The sequence below is a fragment of the Pyrenophora tritici-repentis genome, chromosome 2, assembly GCF_003171515.1.
Source record: "Pyrenophora tritici-repentis strain M4 chromosome 2, whole genome shotgun sequence".
Taxonomy (NCBI): Eukaryota; Fungi; Ascomycota; class Dothideomycetes; order Pleosporales; family Pleosporaceae; genus Pyrenophora; species Pyrenophora tritici-repentis.
Window position 1 is genome coordinate 2605828 of NC_089391.1, and position 13930 is coordinate 2619757.

Sequence of the window (13930 nt, forward strand, 5' to 3'; positions counted from 1 at the left end):
TGAGGTGACTTTTGTTCGAAGCGAGGTGTGGTGTTGTGAAAAGTTTAATCCTTCCCTGCGTTAGTGAACGGTGTGATTTGTATTTTCCAATCGAGAATAATTAATGGTCATTTGCGGACATGTGCGTTTTATGTGTGAATGTAGACCGGGAGTCGTGTTATGGGGCTGGCAGCATGATCGGTGTGCGGCGTCGGATTCCGACGGTTTGAAACGCAGAAAGGGAGTACATACACACGAGCTGCAATGATCATGTGAAGTCTCGCAAGCAACTTGAATGAAGAAGAAATATTAGGGGATATGGGATATCATTATGTTCGTCGTAATACCTAATGCTTCTTTCTCCTTCCCTCTTTCAGTTTGCATCCATCGCATCCTCCACTAACGTAACGAGAGCTTTTGGTCAAAACAGACATTCCACACCAATACATTCAACGAGTGAGCGCAAGAAATCCGCGCTAAGCGGCCTACTCAGTACATTACCATGCTCCAAATCGAAACCAGTGTGTCCCATGACCTTGCGGCCCCGCGCAGCGTTCCAAGTCTTTAGAGATATGTAGTAAAAGATAATTATGCAATGCTCCAAACAAAACGAGATAAAAGATAGACAGCAAGATGTTGACTAAGGAAGCAGAATACAGAAAGGGTATAGTGGTCATGATCAGCAAATATAAAAAGGAAAGACAAAGAAAGACAGAACGCACGCTCGCTGGCTAGATACAAAAACAAAACACAGGAACAAATTGGGGGACAGGAGAGGAGAGATTGATGAGCCTGAGATGGACTCATCACATGTTAGCACCGTTCACGTTGACCTCATAGCCGTCCTTCTTGGCCTTTAAGGCCTTGGCCAGCATAAGCTCACGCATCCATTCGATCCTTTGGTCTTTGGTAGTGACAGCGAAGTGCTGTACTTTGCCGTTGGGCATGACCTTTTTGAAGTCTCCCTTGTCAGGCGCGGTAGGTACAAGCTGGAACTCAAATGCAGGTGCGGAAGCGGCAGTCTTTTCCTTGTGATGGCCGGAAGAAAGCTTCAAGGCCCTGAACTTGGCCGAGAGCTTGTTGGAAGCAAGCGATGAGCATGCTACAGCATAGTCATCTACATCAATGGTCTGCAGTGCAGACGATGACGGCAGCTCATTGGGGTGCATGGCCAACATGGTGCCCTGGAGGCGGAAGTGGTGGTCTTGCCATTCGTGACGCAAGAGCTTGGTGCGTCGCTTCTTCATCCAGCCATGGTGGTTCACACCCTTGTACTGGAAGCCTCCCTTGGGCAAAGGCGCGATAGTGTCTCCGGCTTCGCTGTCAAGGGCCTTGGGAGCCTTTAGTGGCGAGGAGCTAACGCTGTTACTAGTACTGACAGAGTCGTCGAAAATAGTCCCGCGCAGAGTATCGTCATCGGAGTGGGCCGTTGGACTGAAAACGCGGTCTTCAGCTAGCGCTGGCATGGGCAACGACGGGCGCCTCCGGTCATGGCGGGATCCAGCCCTTTGGATTTGAGGTTGGTACTGCATGTTTGGAGGCACGGACTGACTTGTGTCGCGGCTAAGTGGCTCTGGTTGCACAGCAGTCACGGGGACGTCCATCTCGGAAAATGGCGTACCGAATCGGTAGACGCCACCTGGTGACGCTGTCCTACATGGCGAAAAGGCGGTGTCGGGCGCGAGATAGTGGTTTGCTGGGATGCCACTGCGTGGGTTACCAGCGGGCTGGGCGGACATGGACCGTGCCGGAGGTATCGTCAGTTTGGGAAGGCTCTTAAGATTCGAGTGAGGCGCCGGCATGAACTCCGGAGGGTGCAGAGCTGGGGTCTGGGGTGTTTGGGTGAATGGATCAAATGACTTGGTAGTGTGCGCCGACGTGGATGCGGAAAAAGCCGAAACCTGCGGGTATGGCTGGTGCTGCGGTATTACCAAGAAAGGCCGGGGTGGGTATGATTCTGTGGGTGGGGTTGGTGGAGCCTCGATGGGAGTAGCACTGGTGAAAGGCTGCTGCTGTCCCTGCAAGGTGAGGAATTGTCGTACATTGTCTTGCGGGTCGCGTTGTTCGAACCTCTGGAGATCATCAAGGCTAAATTCGGGCATTTGGCCAGGCCCCAGCACATCTGATGATGCTACTACAGATGGCACGACGACAGAAGGGGTAGCTTCTGAATTTGGACGATGGACGTTCTCAACGGCATGAGGCGCTGTTTGGGCATTGCCGGGGTCGCCAGCAATGAAGATGTGACCGCCCTTCTCGGGAGAGATGGGGAAGCCATGTTCTTGCTGGAGCTTTGCGAGCTGCTTCTTTTGCTTGATCCATTTGCGGCATCGCTCACCCTTTGCGCACACGTGTGGCTTGGGTAGCAGTTGTTCAATCGCCACGATTGAGACGGAATGTGCAGGAGTGATGAGATCGTCTCCCAAGTTACGTCCCCGAGACTTATCGCGTCGGCTAGCTTTCCTGCCCTTGCTCTTGGACCGGTTGTTCCTTGCCTCTCGACATGGGCGTTCGACGTCCTCGAACGGGGTTGGGATGGCTGCGGGAGCAGTCGGTGACATGAGACCATCAGCGGTGCGTAGAGCATCGATCTGGTTCCACAACTGGTGCCTTTTGCCAAATGACTGGATCTCCAACTCCTTAAGATGTTCAAACTGTAGATCAAGCAGGACTCCGCCTGTGATGTCATGTTCCATGAACTTGTTGATGACCTCGTCCTCAAAACCATTCTGGTACATCCAGGTAGCAACGTCTTGAGAAGTCCAGGCACGCACTTCGGCATTGTCGAGGTGGGAAACTGCGAAAGCAATGTTGTTGTATTCTCTTTGGGGGACTATCGTTGCTGGTGTGGTTTCACGGAATGCGGTCGGTTGACGGAATGAAGTCTCTTTGGGCAACAATGGCGACATCTGCATGACTGTATCATATGCGAAGTCATTGGATGATTGAGATGCGCGGAATAGATGCGGTCCCTTGGGGCCTTCTACCGACTTCTGCTCAGGCCAGTAGGCAAACTGTGGCCGTACTTCCTCTGAAGGTGTTCGTACCTCCTCGAAAGTCGATATTGTTGTTTGACTCCGCCTGTTCTCACTCTGTGGAAAATTAGTATCAGACATGGTGTTCAGACTAGGGCGATCGTACAGAAGAGCCACTGAATTCCTCCTCAAACTCTTCGAATTCACTGGAGTCATCCTCAATGTCGGTATAAGCAACGCTAATGTGTGAGAGCGGACGCTCCAGCGACGACCGGGCCGTCAGAGCATTTGAAAAGAACGACTGGGCTTTTCCCCTCTCGAACATTTCCACGCCCGGCTCCAGCGGGGTGATGGGTGTCATGGCCTGCTAAAGGTATGTTAGAAGAAGTGGGATGTGCATCAAAACCGGGTTCGAGCTTACCATGATGACGGATTTGGTCGGCTTGCTCCCAGAAGTAGGGAATATGGCTGTTCGTCGGACTGCTACAAACTATGCCGAGCAATTGTCGCGAGCATGGTACACACACACACTTTAGCAGCACAACGGTCGGAAACGGAGAAAAGGACCCTACGGGTGGAGAGCGCTTGCGAGTCTTTTGTAGAGAGTGCTTGGGCGCCGTTGATGGTGGGGAAGTGTGGTTGGACAGTATCACACTGTCTATTGCTGCATGGGACAGCGCATGCCTGCTGGCACCGGCCACTGAGGACTCTCGAGTCTGCTACAGACACCGGTCGGCGGCCAATGTGCATCCGGAGCTTTCCCGCTCGCATGCTGGTCGAGGTTTAGGTTGGCGCTTAGACTACAGCGTTGAGAGGCGTGAGACAGCCCCGATTCGCTACTGTGCAGATTGGCTTGCGGGCTAATTTCGCTCTTTCGGGACACGTAATTGCCATTAATATCGTGAACGGCGGCCCAGATGCAAGCCACAACAGGGCCGTCGGGGATCCACTCATGATCAAGCAGGGCCGACGACGGCAGCGGATCGTGTCGCCGCTTGTCGAGTGGTTGCAGATGCAGTGAAGATCTGGCCCATGGCGTGCGCGCACCGCTGTTGGCTGCTCTGGTCTTGTGCGCCGCCCCAGAGTACGTAGCTCGGAAAGATTATTGTCCAGTCGCAAGTATGAGGCTGTCAAGTGACATTGAAGAAGTTTGACTGGGGCGTCTGCGTGGCTTGTCGGTGAAGGCTGAAAGCTGGCTGGGAAGTGGGTGCTAGTCGGGCTGGCATCACGTGTCAACATGCAAGCACGCGATATTGGCACAACCGCATCACATGCGGGTGAGTTCCGTGCTCGACGGCTGCTTGCAGCCCCGGACGCCGCCGCCGCCGAGTCGACTCGATTGTCGTCATTGTTGTAGTCGCGGGATCCGAGGATACCTATCTGTCGTGCACGTTGGTCGGGCCTACCTCAAATTTCTTGCGCTGTTGTGCTACCTGGCACAAGACGTGTTCCTGGCGAAATAGAGATGTGATACGTGTACCGATAGCGGACCCGATCTTGACTCGCCCCCCTCCCCCCCCCCCCCCCCCCCCCCCAGGCCGCTGGCCGCTGGCCGCTGGCATAGCAGACCGCGTTTCCGACCGTTGCAATGCTACTACGCCTAGCCCACGGATAGCAAGCAGGGCAGCAACCCTCGTGACGGCTTGCGATGGAACCCTCATCAATGCGCCGACCAACAGTGGCGCAGATGGCTCGCACACAGCGAGCCCGTGACTGCAAAGCTCTGCGGGCGGCCGCACCTTTTTCGCCTCTTGTGCTCCGCTACCACGACAGCCTCGTCGGAGCGTGGTTTGGATAGACGAATCAGGTTGGTGACATGGCTTCCAGCGACCAGACTACCAGACCGCAAGTCGTGCAAGTTGGTGCAAGCATGATCCCAAGCACAGGTCGAAACACGACGCCAAGCAGCAAGAGAAGTTCCACCTTTGGTGCTATGCTGGATGCGTTGGGGGATACCAGCGGAACGGCTGCTGTCCCACCTGAATTACAGCACAAGCCGGAGTCACAACGCAGGCTCGGTGGAAAGTTCTGCGCAGAAATTTGTCAAGTCAACCGCTAGCCCGACGTGTGCCCGATGTGCGAGCAAGCCAAGATGTTGAGGAGCGCAGTTCGCGATGACAATCTAATTCTCATTATCCATGTCTAGTAATGGTAATGGAGCAGCTACACAGCGGGATGCAGCGGGAACTGGCAACGAGCACATACCACTGCTGGATCTATGCCAGGCTGGACAGATTCCAGCAGGATGCGGGTATCCTAATGAGCAATGAATGCGCGCTGTCAGGTGAGCGATGCCACGATGGTCTTTGCGACCGAGAAGGTACCCAGGTACCCAGGTACTCAAGGGCGATTCGTGGACGTGCAAGTATTGACAGCAATTGTCGGTAACCAATGAGGCGGCCTTGATGCAGTATCACACACCCAAAGCGGCCTCGCTTGGGTTGTGAGAGGGTAAGTCGCAGGCCCCTAATTATGGGCAATTATGGTCATGCGTGGGAGGATAATTAACGGCCTATACTTAGCACCAGCCTCTTCCCCTGTCACCAGCCGAGCTGTCGCTGCCGGTGGCTTGCCCCGCAATGCGGGCTAGCAGCATCTGTGCTGTCATTGGGCGAATCGGCCCGCTAACAAAAGCTTGGCCTGCAAAATCCAACTCCAACGACATGCACAAGCGATGGCTTCGCGTGGGCGCGCACGCTGACTGGAGGAATGGCACATGTCGTGCTACGCCCACTGGCCGCGGTACACGAAGGCTCACCCACTCCAAGTCGTCTGCTCGCCTAGCTCGGAAAACCATCGTCAACAGACCTGCCGTGTTGGGGCGACCTTGCGGTCTACCTTTTTCCTTCGCCTAAGTTAGCTGCTAAGTTAGCTGCTCAAGTCCTGCGGTGGAAATGATCACAACTGCGTGGACACGAATTGGGCCGCCGCGACTCTTGTAGGACTCCGTTTTTGAATGCCCCAACGTTCTGGCCAAGCTTCTACAGACGAATAGGCGGATGCCGTCCCAGTCTGCTCCCCTAGCCATGCTACACGCCTGTTGACACGAGAGCACCTAGCTGGCCTGGTACCGAAATCACGCTTCTGCACCACCGGGCAACGGGACATGCAAATGCTATGCAATGCTATGCCATCGTCTGCAGACTTGGCATATTGCAGTCGGTGATCGACGCATCTGCACAAGGCCACCAGTAACGTCCGGCCCGGCCACTTATCGCAGCCGCTGCAAGTGTTTCCTAAGCTCCTCTAGGAACCAAGCTCGATAGTGGTGTCTGCAAGGGGGTTAGGGAAAAAGGCACACGGCCCCAGTCAGCAAAAGGTCTCATGGGAGCATGCTGCCAGTCCCAAACTGGTGAATTAACTTGCTAAGGTTGTTGCGGGGACCACTGAGCCGATCGATAGCCGTGGAGATAGGTAAGCTGGGCGCTGCAGTTGGCTCTAGCGCGGCGGGTAAGTGAGCCCCAAAATAGCAGGGTGCACAGAATGACCCCAAATGTCGACGTCAAGCTGCAGGCCAGCAATATGCCAGCCAATCACTATGCCGTGTCGACGTGCTGCATGGCGTTCGCATCTCCCTCCCGTTGGCCGGCTGCCCTGCCAGATAGCACGGGTCCAAGAATAGATTCAGAAGTATTTGTGAACATTTTAATCCCTTCGTGGTAGATATAAGGTACATGTCTCTCACTAATACCTCTCCACGCAACAGGTAGACCGCATAATTTGGTTCCGCTCCTTCCTTCACATCAAGCCCGCTGGTCGAGCTTCGAATACCCATCTTTAATTACGAGCAGCCCGGTCGAGCCCTGCCATCCTGTCCCTTACGAATCGTCCCGTCGCGCGTTAGTCGTTATTGCCGCTTTGTTTACTGGCTCTCCTCATATACCACCGCTCTGGGTACATCAAGCGTCCATGTCCTCCTCGTCCGCTCCCGCATCTACTACCAAACAGTCCTCAACCATGGTAGGGACTACTACTAACGCTGCCAATGCAGCAAAGCAAGCTGCATCTAAAATGCATCGCCGCTCACGAACAGGTAAGGGCTGCCCTTTGGATGCGCATGCAAGGATCCTGCGCATGGACATTTTTGGCTAACCGCACCTCTGCAGGATGCTTCACATGCCGCCTACGACGAAAGAAGTGTGATGAAGGAAAAGCTTCTTGCCGCGCCTGCAAACACCTTGGCCTCAAGTGCGAATACAAGAGGCCAATGTGGTGGAGCAACAATGAGCAAAGACGGAACCAAAAAGAAGTCATCAAGAACATCATCAAGCGCACCAAGCTCAATGAGAAGACGGCCCAAGGCGGCGCAATGGGTACAAACACCCCACCAAGTCTCTGCCACTCAATGCAAACCGCCGACACCTTCTCAGACGGCGTCAGCTGCACTCGCGCACCATCAGTCGATTCGCAGAACTCGCTGGACTACAACTTCAACCCCGCTGCGACACCCGACTTCTACAACTCGTCAATGCCGCCGCCAATGTTCGCCCCCAGTTTCGCGCATCCAGGACACTACGTCCCATACGACATCGACATCAAGACCGAAAGCCAGATGTTCATCAACGACATTCCCACTCGACGAGACTCAACCATATCTAGCTACAGTCACTACCAAACCCCTCCAGCCGTCAACAACGTCTTTCCCACCGACAACTGGATTCAGCAAGACTACTTTGAGAGTCGCCGCGAGTCCTTCACCGAGGAGCCTCTCGAATTCCCCATTTTTGGTTACACCACCTACGGTGCTTTTAGCCCGTCGCACCAAGCTTCGATCCAGGTAGACGATTGCGACAGGCACCTTCTCAGTCATTTCTTGGATAACATCATGCCTTCGGCCTTCCCAGTCCTCGAGACAAATCAGCCTGGCGCAGCCCAACGCGATGTCATCATCCCTGCATTGGAATCCAACAAGGCATACCTGCACTGCTGCATGAGCATCTCAGCGCTACACATGAAGACGACACAAGGCCTCACAGGAGAGCAGATCGACCAGGACATCCAGCGACACCGCGGTGAAACTGTCCAACAGCTCACTGCTGCCCTTTACAGCGACAGTCAGCACGGCCAGACTCTCGAGGCAGCGCTCGGAATGATCTTCTTCCAATGCTCTGTTGGTAGGTTCAATGACGGTCTTATGGATATTCCGTGGCACGGCCATTTCGAGGCAGTTCAGAACCTTGTTCACAGGCTCGAACTTCCTGCACAGATGGTGGCAATGAATGGACAAGCCAACGCTCAGCCTCCCTTCAACATGACTCTGGCTTCTTGGATCGACATCCTAGGCGCCACCATGCTCGGAAGGACACCTTCATTCGCTGACACTTACCGCGAGAAGCTCATCGCTGACGCGTCTTCTGGCCTTGCCGAACTCATGGGTTGTGAAGATCGCATCATGTACCTGATCTCGGAGATCGCCTGTCTCGAGGCGCTCAAGAACGAGAACATGGACGTTGTGCAGCTTTGCGCGCACATCAAGCTCCTCGGCGAGCAAATCAGCTTGACTGAGCCTCCTCAGGGATCGCTCAACACTGCCTACACATCGACGGGTGAAATTCTCCCCAGGCAGCTCCGCCGAAACATGACGGCAGTATACCGCCTAGCCGCGCGCATCTACCTCTGCAGTCTAGTACCAGACTTTGACCGCACCTCGCCCACATTTGTCAACCTAGTGAGCGCACTTTGCAAGGCTATGGAGTATATTCCTGCTGGACCCGATGGATTCGACCGCTCTTTGGTATGGCCCCTCTTGGTCGCCGGCTCAATCTCGGTGCCACAGTCAGGATTCCGCAAGATGTTTGCAGAACGCTCCGCTCTGTTGGGTGAGGGTGCCAACTTTGGATCTTACGGCAGAGTCAAGAACCTCCTTGAGGAAGTTTGGCGAGTCAACGACGACAACCTCGCGAAGGGTAACACACAGAGTGTCCACTGGCGGGACATGATGCGACAGAAGAACTGGGACTTTTTGCTCATCTAAAAAGCCCTGCTCTTCTGCTGGTATGCATCCTGGTCTTGTGTGCCCTCTTCGCAGGTGACATTCTCTTTTCGTCGGGCTCACGGCTTGGGTGTCGGGCCAAAAGCATTTGCTTGTTTCTTTGCATATATTTTCTTCACAACGATACCCCCCTTTTGTAATTTGGATACTATTGGCGCTCCAGGCGCAAGGAAGCATTCAAACGGCGCAGCAGCATCGATTGGATGGAGTTGGGAGTGGCTTTAGGGCTGACGATATCACGGCTGTCAGACTGGGCAAGGGGCCACACATGGCATGGGAAGCTAGCGCAGCACCCAGGCGCCCACATGTACAGTACGGTAGGATGGGGCTCAAGTAGGAGCTCCATCGATACAGACGAATAGAAGGTGAAACGAGCGATACGCTCAACATGAACAACGCCTCACTTGTGCATATGCAAAATGTGATGTGATTGGATTGGAGGCCGGCTGAGCGACATGGGATGTGGCGCAACACAGGTTCGCCCCTCGCAGTTGCCAGAGTGAGAGAACAGTCTGGCTAAATATAGCGAGCAACATCAGACTGACAGCGAGGCTGCATCTGGACGCGTAGCAGTATACTGACGGTGGGCCAGACACGTCGAGACGGTTGTCTGTTGTCAAAGTCAGAAGAAGGTTCCCGGTGCGTGCCTAGCCGCGTGTCCAAAGCGTCGCGTCTCACGCCGTCGCATAGTTACGGGCCGTAAATGACTATCATTTTGCCGTCGCCGTTATTAACTCTTAGACCGGATTTCCGCCCCCACCCCTCAGTATAGACGTACCGTCCCGCCAGTATCGCGCTTTCGACCCTCGAACTCCACCTTTCTGATGGCGCCCCCAGCCACGGCTCCGTTTACGTCGGTCAACACACACACGCTGCAGCCTGCCACGGATGAAGTTGAGTCGCCGAGCATTTCCAGCACGAATGCACTCGCCCGCTACGAATACGAGGCCGGCCATGCGAATGCCACAACAGGCACCAAGATCTTGATGGTCGAGTGGGAGGATGATGACACAACCCGAGGCGTGCGGGGAGACTGGCATATATCATGGGAAGGCAGCACACGCGTCTTGCCCGCCAACGATCAGCCCGCCAATGATGTGAATCGCATGTATTTTCTTCTGCCTCCGGGTGTTGCGGTACCGACAAGCGTCACACTCACGCTACGACCGCAAGACGCTAGCAAAGCTCCCGTAGTATGGCATACAAATCCCCTGCCGGCCCTGTTTCCCCCTGAACTTGGCGCATCAGCACGCGCAGCCGGAAAGAAGGGTGTTCTGCACACCATCTGGGCAAAGAAGAGGCTACAGGTGCTGCAGAAGGAGATTGAAGCAGAGTCAAGAAACAATGTTGAGGGCGTTGGCCTGCTCATGGTAGTGCAAGAGAAGGAATGGATTGAGTCTACCTTTGGTGTCAATGCCAAACCAGCCGGTCTCAGTATCTCGCTGGGAGAGCCGACATTAGCACCAATGAAAGCTCCGTCTAGCCCGCGATCACCAGGCGGGGGGAGGCTCATGGACAAGCTGGCTGGACTGCGGTTGGGCACGAGCGAGAAGGACCTTAGCCCCAACAGCAGCACGCCAGGCTTCTCCAATCCTCTCTCACCCGAATCCTCCGACATTGCTATTAGTTCATTTTCCGTATTCAAAGGCGCGAATCCATCTGCACTTGCAGCGAAACCGCCGCAGCCGCCACAGTCTCAGCCAGCAGTAGCCCCGCGGAAAGTCGCCGCTCAAGCGCCCCCGCAATTCATCACGGAACAGCAAGGCTCTAGTCTGATGGGCTCCCTGAACGCACTTTCTGGTCCAGCCCCTATCTTCCAGTCCCGTGGTCCATCAGCCCCTGTGGACGAGGACGACAAGGACGACGGGCTATTTGCGCTGCCTATCAGCCCGAGGAGCCCTGAAGTGGGCAAGAGTCCATTCTCGTTTGCAACCAGCGATACGGCACCTTTTCTGAAAGAAGAAAGTGCTGTTTGAGTGTTACAGAAATCGATTCATTAGGGTCTTGGAGTCTAGGGTATGGTATTCTTTCGCTCGTGGGAGGGATTTTGTAGCCTAACATTGTTGAAGCGATACCTTTAGCGGCCTGCATGCCTCTTCAATAAGTAGCAATGATTAGAAACATGGTAATAGGTCTTCACACTCAAACATGGCCAATGGGATCGATGTGAATGTACCTTTGTGTCTTCACGTTGCAAGTGCATCCAACAGATCTCTCGGGAGCAGTGGCATCACCGCGAACATGCGTATGTATGCTTCTCTTGATGATCCACTATAAATTTTGATAAATTTGGGTGATACAAACGCGTGTGTACATGATAGCACATATTTGGCCTAGAGCAGTAGCATGCAAAAGTAAACGCGGACAACGGTGAAGGACAACGCACGTGCTAGGCAGCCGTTCGCCTTGGCACGCTACTGCTGACCAAAGTGGATCTCTCCAACGCGAACTCCAGCGCAGCTTCCACGAGAGTCGCAAAGCTCTCACCACCTCAGCCCACTATTTCCCCTTTGTCGCACACTTTCCTTCGACAACTACACACATTCTCTCATACAGATCCAATTCGCGCAAACATGTTGCACACGGGGCGCGGTGCCATTGCCCAGATCCACTACACGGGCGAAGAGGCTGCGGGTGAGATCAACAAGCTCTTAGGTGCAGTTGTAAGTACTATCCGCTCCTTCCTCACGCTTTCACACTGACGCCGACGTGCATTCAGATCGAGAACGAGGACGACTTTGAGCGATGGGAAGCCCTTGTTACGCGCGCCTCCGATCTTGAGGGCGGCGTCACTCGGAACTCCAGCCCTGGTGCCATTGAACTTGTGCGCAATGTCTACGACTGCTTCCTCACAAAGTTCCCACTGTTCTTTGGCTACTGGAAGAAATATGCCGACCTCGAGTTCTCTATTGGCGGTACCGAGACTGCCGAGATGGTGTACGAGCGCGGTGTCTCTTGCGTCACAACCTCAGTGGACTTGTGGGCAAACTATTGCACCTTCAAGATGGACACGTCGCATGATAACGATATTATTCGAGAGTAAGTCTTGCCTTTCCTCCCCTTCCCCTCCCGATTTGGAGGCTCAATCTTGCCGTAGCCAGCGGCGAGTCCCGCGCATTCTGGCGCTTCATCTTTACAAATGACCTTGTCTCGCTGCATACAGTTTGATGCGCCTCCTAATTGCCCCGTCACTATTTACCCTGCGAATGAGCAGCATGATGCGCTACTAGTCCGAAGTCCATGGTCATATTGCCTTGTTGTTGGCACACTAGGTTACTTTACAACAGCACCCCCTCCCCTCCCTCCCCTATATGTAGACCTGTCATGCTGACCCAACAGATTGTTTGAGCGTGGTGCCCACTTTGTCGGTCTTGACTACCAGAGCCACCCGTTCTGGGACAAGTACATTGAATTTGAGGATCGCATCCAAGAGCCAGCGAACGTCACCAAGCTCTACTGCCGAATTATGCATATGCCCATCTACCAGTCTTCTCGATACTATGAGAAGTATTGCCTACTACTTGCCGACCGGCCAGTCGAAGAACTAGTCGATTCTGATATGCTTGAGACGTTTAAGAGCGCAGTTCAGCTGGAGAACCAAGGACAACCTGAGAAGCCGGCGCTAGAAATCGAACGACAGTTGCGCGTCAAGATCCATGAATACTGGTATGAAGTCTACGGAAAGACCTCGGCGGATACGACGAATCGCTGGACTTTCGAAACAGCCATCAAGAGGGCCTACTTCCACGTCACCGATCTCGAAGATGCCGAACTCGAGAACTGGCGCAAGTACTTGGAGTACGAGGAGAAGCAGGGTGGCTTCGAGCGCATCTCTTTCTTGTACGAGCGCTGTTTGGTTGCGTGTGCGCTGTACGATGAGTTCTGGCTGCGATATGCCCGCTGGATGTTCTCGCAGGGCAAGGAAGAAAACACGAGGATCATCTACATGAGGGCTAGCTGCATATTCGTACCTATTTCAGCGCCTACCATACGCCTAAACTGGGCCCGTTTCGAAGAGAAGATCGGTCGTATCACTGTCGCTCGCGATATCTACCTGGCCATGCTCGAAGAGGCTCCCGAACATACCGAGACTCTCATTGCTTTGGCAGGCTTGGAGCGACGCCACGAGGGCAATGACGCTGCTATTCACCTGCTGGAGGAGTACATCAAACGTTCCAACAACCAGATCGGTGGTATCCTAGCTGCAGAACAGGCGCGGATACTCTGGCAATGCAAGGGCAGTGTCGATGAAGCGCGTCAAGTGTTCCAGAACAAGTACGAGCAGTTCCCGGACTCACGAGAGTTTTGGGTCAAGTACCTCGAGTTCGAAGTGGCACAATCTTCACCCAACCAGGACGAGGCTCATGCCCGGATAAAGGCAGTTCACGAGCTTATGCGCACCACAGGCCGCTTCTCTTCTGACGTCTCGAAAGGACTATCGCACTACTACATGTCATACCTACTCGACCGTGGAGGCAAGGATGCAGCTGAGGAGTACATGCAGTTAGATAAGGATGTTAATGGGTATGTATTATCTGCTACCAGCGCTCCCTCCCAAATTCCCTCCCACAAGAAACGAAAAGGCCAGCCTCACAATGCAGTAAACAAACGTCAGCGCAAATGATTACTTGTTAGGTCTTGTCGGCGTAGCAAGGTTGCGACGCACGTTGCCAGTCGGCGTGGCATCCCACTGCTCTAGTGTTCATACCCCTTCTTGAGAGCCTTTGTTATTTACCATTTCTCTACATTTGCACACCTGCTAGCAAAACGTAATAAACCACACTTCTCGTCACCTTGTCGTGCTTGCTGACCTTGGCTTTCCGTCACAGTGCGAAACAGATCGAAGACGGTACTGTTGCTCCACCAATTGCACCCGCAAAGCCCAGCCACCGCACTCGCTTTTAGTATCTCGACTGCAGTCTGGTACACACCTCCTGTCATAGATTTCATTTATCACACTCTAACTTATGTGTAGACTAGGCTG

At 54.0% G+C, this 13930-nt stretch overlaps 4 protein-coding genes across 4 annotated transcripts; 3 read left to right on the forward strand and 1 right to left on the reverse strand.

The window, feature by feature from the left end:
* Positions 1–785: 785 nt before the first annotated feature.
* On the reverse strand, positions 786–3378 carry PtrM4_064520 (SAM and PH domain containing protein; the record flags this gene model as incomplete). The annotated part of the gene is made up of 3 exons (XM_001933158.2): positions 786–3071; positions 3121–3321; positions 3376–3378. The coding sequence occupies 3 exons, from the start codon at positions 3376–3378 to the stop codon at positions 786–788; spliced, it is 2490 nt and encodes an 829-aa protein (XP_001933193.1).
* Positions 3379–6911: 3533 nt separating this feature from the next.
* Positions 6912–8928, forward strand: PtrM4_064530 (transcriptional regulatory protein pro1; the record flags this gene model as incomplete). The annotated part of the gene is made up of 2 exons (XM_001933159.2): positions 6912–6987; positions 7061–8928. 2 exons carry the CDS (start codon positions 6912–6914, stop codon positions 8926–8928), a joined length of 1944 nt encoding a protein of 647 aa, XP_001933194.2.
* An 842-nt stretch (positions 8929–9770) lies between these two features.
* On the forward strand, positions 9771–10922 carry PtrM4_064540 (uncharacterized protein; the record flags this gene model as incomplete). The annotated part of the gene is made up of 1 exon (XM_001933160.1): positions 9771–10922. The coding sequence occupies one exon, from the start codon at positions 9771–9773 to the stop codon at positions 10920–10922; it is 1152 nt and encodes a 383-aa protein (XP_001933195.1).
* A 597-nt stretch (positions 10923–11519) lies between these two features.
* Positions 11520–13851, forward strand: PtrM4_064550 (RNA14, Pre 3'-end processing (cleavage and polyadenylation) factor; the record flags this gene model as incomplete). Its single annotated transcript, XM_001933161.2, has 4 exons — positions 11520–11609; positions 11666–11985; positions 12286–13470; positions 13776–13851. 4 exons carry the CDS (start codon positions 11520–11522, stop codon positions 13849–13851), a joined length of 1671 nt encoding a protein of 556 aa, XP_001933196.2.
* Between the last annotated feature and the right edge of the window lie 79 nt (positions 13852–13930).